We start from the raw sequence: 6,598 nt of genomic DNA on the forward strand, positions 1-6,598 counted from the left end.
ATGGCCGTGGAGAATCAGAGCAGCCTGTCCGCGTTCCTCCTCCTGGGGCTCCCCATCCGGCCAGAGCAGCAGGGCGTGTTCTTCGCCCTGTTCCTGGGAGTGTACCTGACCACGGTGCTGGGCAACCTGCTCATCCTCCTGCTCATCATGCTGGACCCTCGCCTCCACACCCCCATGTACTTCTTCCTCAGCCACTTGGCCCTCACTGACGTCTCCTTGTCATCTGTCACCGTCCCTAAGATGCTTATGATCATGCAGACTAAGCACAAATCCATCCCCTATGCAGGATGCCTTTCACAGACGTATTTTTTCATACTCCTTGCTGATCTGGACAGCTTCCTGATCACGTCGATGGCCTATGACAGGTATGTGGCCATCTGCCACCCTCTGCATTATACCACCATCATGAGCCAGAGTGTCTGTGTCACGCTGGTGCTTGGATCCTGGCTCATGGCTTGTGCTTGTGCCCTTTTGCACACCCTTCTCCTAGCCCGGCTGTCATTTTGTGCTGACAACACTGTCCCCTACTTCTTCTGTGACCTTGCTGCCCTGCTCAAATTGTCCTGCTCAGACACTTCCCTCAACCAGTTGGTAATCTTCACTGCAGGGTTAACAGCCATTATGCTTCCATTTGTATGCATCCTGGTTTCTTATGGCCATATTGGGGCCACCATCCTCCGGGTACCCTCTGCCAAGGGCACCTGCAAAGCCTTGTCCACATGTGGCTCTCATCTCTCAGTAGTGACTCTCTACTACGGGGCAATTATTGGTGTATATTTTCTTCCATCATCCAACACCACAAATGACAGTAACATAATTGCTTCAGTGATGTACACAGTGGTCACTCCCTTGTTGAACCCCTTTATTTATAGCCTGAGAAATAAAGACATGAAAGGGGCCTTGAGAAAACTCTTGAGCAAGAGAACATATTCTTCCAACTGATATTTACCTTTCCTTTAAAAACAGTCCCTGTGATTCTATTTCCTCAACTACATGTAAATACAAATTATTGAAAATATGACTCCCTTGTCTTCCTTTCTTAGTTGTCACTCAGAAATCTTTATTGACAGTATTCTTATACCTGCTGGGGGAATAATAAGGTGGGATATGCTTTACAGAACTTAATTTGCTCTTTTCTTGGATAATGGGGATTGGAAAATACTTTGAGGGTGCTATGTCACTTTGGCTGGTGCCATTAAATGGAAGCTGTCAGGGCTGGCCCGTCCCCAGATTTTAAAGTTTTAGAAAATGTGTCTGAATGTTCACATCCCTGTTTCTAAAGAATTTTCCATTTTGATGAGAATATGGTTCCTCCTGCACCCAGACACCTAAGCATCCAGAGACCCTGAGTCCTGCTAGAACTTGCAAGGAAAGAAAAACAATTTTTTTTTTTGGCCACGCTGCAAAGTATGAGGGATCTTTTAAGTTTCCCAACCAGAGATCGAACCCACATCCCCTGCAGTGGAACCACCAGGGAAGTTCCCTAGAACATATTCAATTTTTCTTTTCCCACATAATAAATGTACTTCTCTTGTCCTTCAGGAATATAACCCACACTTACTTTCTCCCAAGACCCTTGCAGATAATCAACAACAAAATAAATGTCACCTCTATTGTTTCGGGTGCCAGTCAAAGAATTTACTATGTGATAAAATCTTCTACTTTAATCCTGACAGCATCCCTCAGATACATGTTGAGAAACTCAGGCTCAAAGAGGTGGAGAACACTTTAGGATCACAGTTAGTGAAAAGAAGGATTGAATCTTGGCTGTCTGACTCCAGAGTGGTTTGTTGCTATTGTTTAGTTGCTCAGTCATGTCCAACTCTTTGCAACCCCATGAACTGTAGCCTGCCAGGTTTCTCTGTCCATGGAATTCTCCAGGCATGAATACTGGAGTGGGTTGCCATTTCCTTCTCCAGAGGATCTTCCCGACCCAGGGATTGAGTCTTCATCTCTTGCATTGGCATTGCCAAGGACTATAGTCATGTATGCGGAACACTGTGTCCTGGGGAGGAATAGTTAGCTCAGCCTAGTGGCAGAGGACACATGAAATCTTCCTAGAGAAGATCTCTCTTTACTTGAGACTTAACAAACCGGAATTATCCAGACATGGACATTCTATCTCACCCTGATGATCACTGGTAGAGGGGACAGTGTGTTTCAGGACAACAAACTGGCTGTTTCAACTGAGGGCCCAAGATCTGATAGACACCAGGTACCAAAGTGAGTTGTAAGACATAAAGTGAAGATGTTTATAGGAAATATCCAATAATCAATTTCATAGCTCCTGAGACTCCCAAGCTAGAGGAAGGCTAAAGATCTAGATTGTTAGATCTAAAAAGTGCTAAGGGAGGACATGAGAAGTTTTTATAAAGATGTTTCTTTTGGAGAAAATATTTATGTTACTTACGATTCTGAGGGTTGGTTGAGGCTTGGCTGATTCAGTTCAGAATGGTAGTTTTTCTGGATGTGGCTGGTCTCATTCATGCTTCTGTGGCCAGCTGCAGGTTGAAAAGTGAAAGTGAAAGTCACTCAGTCATGTCCGACTCTTTGAGACATGTGTAGTCCATGGAATTCTCCAGGCCAGAATACTGGAGTGGGTAGCCTTTCCCTTCTCCAGGGGATCTTCCCAACCCAGGGATTGAACCTAGGTTTCCCACATTGTAGGTGGATTATGTACTAGCTGAGACACAAGGTTAGCTGATCTAAAATGGGCTCATTTGGAGTGGTTTTGAATCACATATCCCTCACCTTCTTCCTAGGACTTGCAGCCTCCTTCCCAACCCCACCTTTCTTGTCCTTATGCACTACTAGATTGTCTGTTGTGAATTTAGCATCATCATCATCCACTTCTAAGTCTTCCCCTCCTTGTAGTGATGAGACTGGAAACATTTCCAGATTTTTCCTTTCTGTATTGTTCAAGTTTGATGCTTTCCAATGAGAAATGATGAGAAATTTAGAAGGCAGAAAAGGAGAAGGCGTTACTTTCTGGAGGTAATTACATTACAGACAGAAACAAGCATAAGTGAAGTTCACAGAAATTTCCCAGTGGACTTCTAAGAGCTGCCTGCATGGCTGCAGCAGGTTGAGACATTTTGGGGAGTTTTTCAGTATTTCTTGAGATTTTTCAGCTACTAACCATCAAACTTTTAAAACCATCTATTTTACGTTTTAGGCTGAAATCTTTAGTTGTCGCTATTTTAACCTTCAAGGGCCACTCCTCTGACCTTCATTCTCCAGCTCTTGCAATAGTTGGCTAAGCAGTCACCTTTGTTCTACTCTTCTGAGCAAATCCTTATGGAATATTTCCACATCAAAATTACCCATCATTTATCTGAGTCTATTTTTTGGTATAGAGATGAAATTGCCAGATTGATACTTTCAATTTTAGTCAAGGACATCTATTGTAGAGTAGTAAAGAAAGGATGAACTCTTTAAAAATTAAATTTAGAAGTTCCTTATTACTATGAAGAAACATTAAACTAAATCTTCATTTCCTACTGCATTAAAAACAACTCCATGTGTTTTAAGAACTAAAGGCAGGGAATTCCCTGGCTGCCCAGTAGTTAGGTCTCCATACTCTCACTGCCCAGGGCCAGAGTTCCATCTCTGTCAGGGAACTAAGATCCCATGAGCCACGTGGTATAGCCAAAAAATAACAAGCACTGGAGGCAAAGTTTTTAATTTTTATATAAATATCACACTATCTTTATGTACAAGAGTCAGGGAAGTCCTTTTTGCTTTTTAAAAATTCAGATGTATTTCATATAAACCACACTGAAAATCACACAATATACTACCAAATGCTAGAACAAAACCCTACTGAGGCATGGATGTCCAAAGTGCTACAAAAACTGAAGCCTGTTCAATTGTTAGCAAGAGATGTACTACTGATATTCTATTATTCTATTCTGATGACCCCTAGCTCAGGTTCTTGTGCTGTATTAACAATGGCAGGGGCATGTGTTTTACTCCAGACACTCAACTGCTGCTATTTTCGAAAGTCATGAACCTCCCCTGGACCCTGGACAATGCCTTGCACATAACAGCTCTTAGCCATACGGTGTTTGTGTGTGTTCAGTTGATATTAATTGATGTTTGAGTTTGAAAGACATTGACACTGACACTGCAGTACCATAGCTGTCTTTTTTAAAATTATAGACCTTACCGTTTGAGAAAAGATTTAGGTTTACAGCAAAATTAAGTGTAAGCATGGAGTTCCTATATACCCCTGTCACAGCACACCCACAGCCCCCTGACTCTCAACATCCCCCACTGGAGTGATGTTTGTGGCAGTCAGTTAACCCACATACCATAACTGTCTTGTTGTAGATTATTTTGCTAAACAACTCTACCCTGTACAAGGTAGACCCACCTAATGTTGAACCCACCTATAGTAAATTGTATGAGAGGATATTACACTGGGGTATTCCTACTGTTTATGCACATTCATGATGCTGAAAAGAAATGAGTCCACCTTTCTTCAGATCCTACACTTTTTCTGATGTCACATCCTTTTCTTGTTGTCTGTAAAATACAATGGTTGCCATTTTCAAGGTGACTTTCTCAAGGAAGCACTTAAAGTCAATAATGCAAATCATAAAATGATACATTAATAACTAATCGCTTTAAAATTAAAACATGGATAGAAAGAAAGAAGCAAAAGTAGCAAGCTTCCAATAATGGACAGCATTTACAATATATACAAATATGACAAAGGATTAATTTCAAGATTATATGAAGTCTATCTGTACTGCAATAAAAAAAGAGAAATAACTCAATAGAAAAGCGGGAAAAGACATAATCATTTATTTCACAGAAGAAAATCTTGTACCAGTAGGAATAATGATGGCTGCTCAAATGTTGCAGAGTGGATTTTCTTTTCTTTTTTCTTTTTTTAATAAATTTATTTATTTTAGTTGGGGGCTAATTACTTTACAATATTGTAGTGGTTTTTGCCATACATTGACATGAATCAGCCATGGGTTTACATGTGTTCCCCATTCTGAAGCCCCCTCCCACCTCCCTCGCCATCCCATCCCTCTGGGTCATCCCATTGCCCCAGCCCTGAGCATTTGTCTCATGCATCGAACATGGAATGGTGTTCTGAATAACACTGAAACATGTATATTATCAGAGTGGATTTTCTAGTGGGTAGATGGCATTTCACTGTGTGGTAAATGAGGGACCAAGACCAACGATCTCTCAGGACTGCAGATAAACCTGCTTCCAAACAATAGAGAAGACACACATCCTTCTTTAAAATTCCAGCCAGAAAATACCACACATTCTTTTCCACTGGGGAGGACATGCCATGGGTCCACACCTAGATTCGCAGGAAATGTGGCAGCTGCCTCCCAGAACCAGCTTCACACTTGGGAAAGAGATCATAACTTCTGGTGGACAGCTAGCCATCTCCGCCACAAACATCCCATAAGCATAGGATAAGATGCTCTATGTCATCAATTACCAGGAAAATAGAAAGTAAAACTACAATGAGATACAATTTTCTACTCGCCTGAATTGTAAAAACTTTAGAAATTTATTAGTATCAAGTATTGCTGAAGAAGTAAAATAATAGGAACACTCATACTCAGACAATGGAGATTTAAATTAGTATAACTTTAAAAAAAATTAATAGAGTATATCTTAGAGTAGTTTCAGGTTTAAGAAGAATTGAGCAGAAAATGTCCATGACCTTTTCCTCCACCCTTACCTAGGCTCCCCAATTATAAACATCTTACATCCATTTGGCACATTTGTTATGAGTGAACCATCATCAATATATTTTATTAAAGTCCATAGTTATATTTAGAATTCACTCTTTGTGTTGTGCAGTTTTAAAATTTTTTTTTTTTTCTATTGTCACTGTGCTTATTTAACTTACATGCTGAGTACACCATGAGAAACTCTGGGCTTTATTTTGGAAAATATAGATGACATGTATCCACTGTTACATTATCATTCAGAATAGTTCCACTGCCCTAAAAATCCCCTCTCTTCTATTTATCCTGCTCCCACTGCAAACTCTGGACCCCTGGTAACCACTGAACTTTTTGTCTTCTCTACAGTTTGCCTTTTCCAGCATCTTATATAGTTGAAATCCTACAGTATGTAGTCTTTTCAAATTGACTTCTTGGTACAATTATTTCAGAAGATTTAGCACTGATAACTAAGTTGAACATACACATCTACAATCCAATAATTCTTCCTCTGAGTATATAATTTACATACTCTCTTGCTTATACACAATAAGTAATGCACAAAAATATTTGTTGCTACATTGTTCATAAAATCATAATGCTGAAAATAAACAAAAAGCCATAGAGAATAAAACAGATAAGTGTTTCTTATATAAGAAATTATAAACAAAAGTATACAATGTGATGATTTGAAATACATATATTGTGAAATGATTACCAAGATTAAGATAATTAACACATCTATTACCTCCTTTAGTTAATCTTTTCATGTGTGTAATGATAATGCTTGTGAACTATCGTCAAAAACTTTCAAGTATGCAATACCCTGTTATTAACTAGTCATCACACTACACTTGGTCCTCAGAACTTATTCTTTTTAAAACTAAAACTTTGAA

At 39.8% G+C, this 6,598-nt stretch overlaps 1 protein-coding gene across 1 annotated transcript; it reads left to right on the top strand.

Annotated features, from left to right (window-relative positions):
* On the top strand, positions 1-942 carry LOC145546050 (olfactory receptor 1J1-like). Its single transcript, XM_081591765.1, has one exon. The coding sequence runs from the start codon at positions 1-3 to the stop codon at positions 940-942; it is 942 nt and encodes a 313-aa protein (XP_081447891.1).
* The last annotated feature ends 5,656 nt before the right edge of the window (positions 943-6,598 follow it).

The sequence above is a fragment of the Giraffa tippelskirchi genome, chromosome 4 (assembly GCF_054371585.1).
Source record: "Giraffa tippelskirchi isolate mGirTip1 chromosome 4, T2T-mGirTip1v1.2.pri, whole genome shotgun sequence".
Lineage (NCBI taxonomy): Eukaryota > Metazoa > Chordata > Mammalia > Artiodactyla > Giraffidae > Giraffa > Giraffa tippelskirchi.

Coding starts and splice junctions, on each gene's coding strand:
- LOC145546050 (XM_081591765.1), top strand. CDS start 1: ATGGCCGTGGAGAATCAGAGCAGCCTGTCCGCGTTCCTCCTCCTGGGG.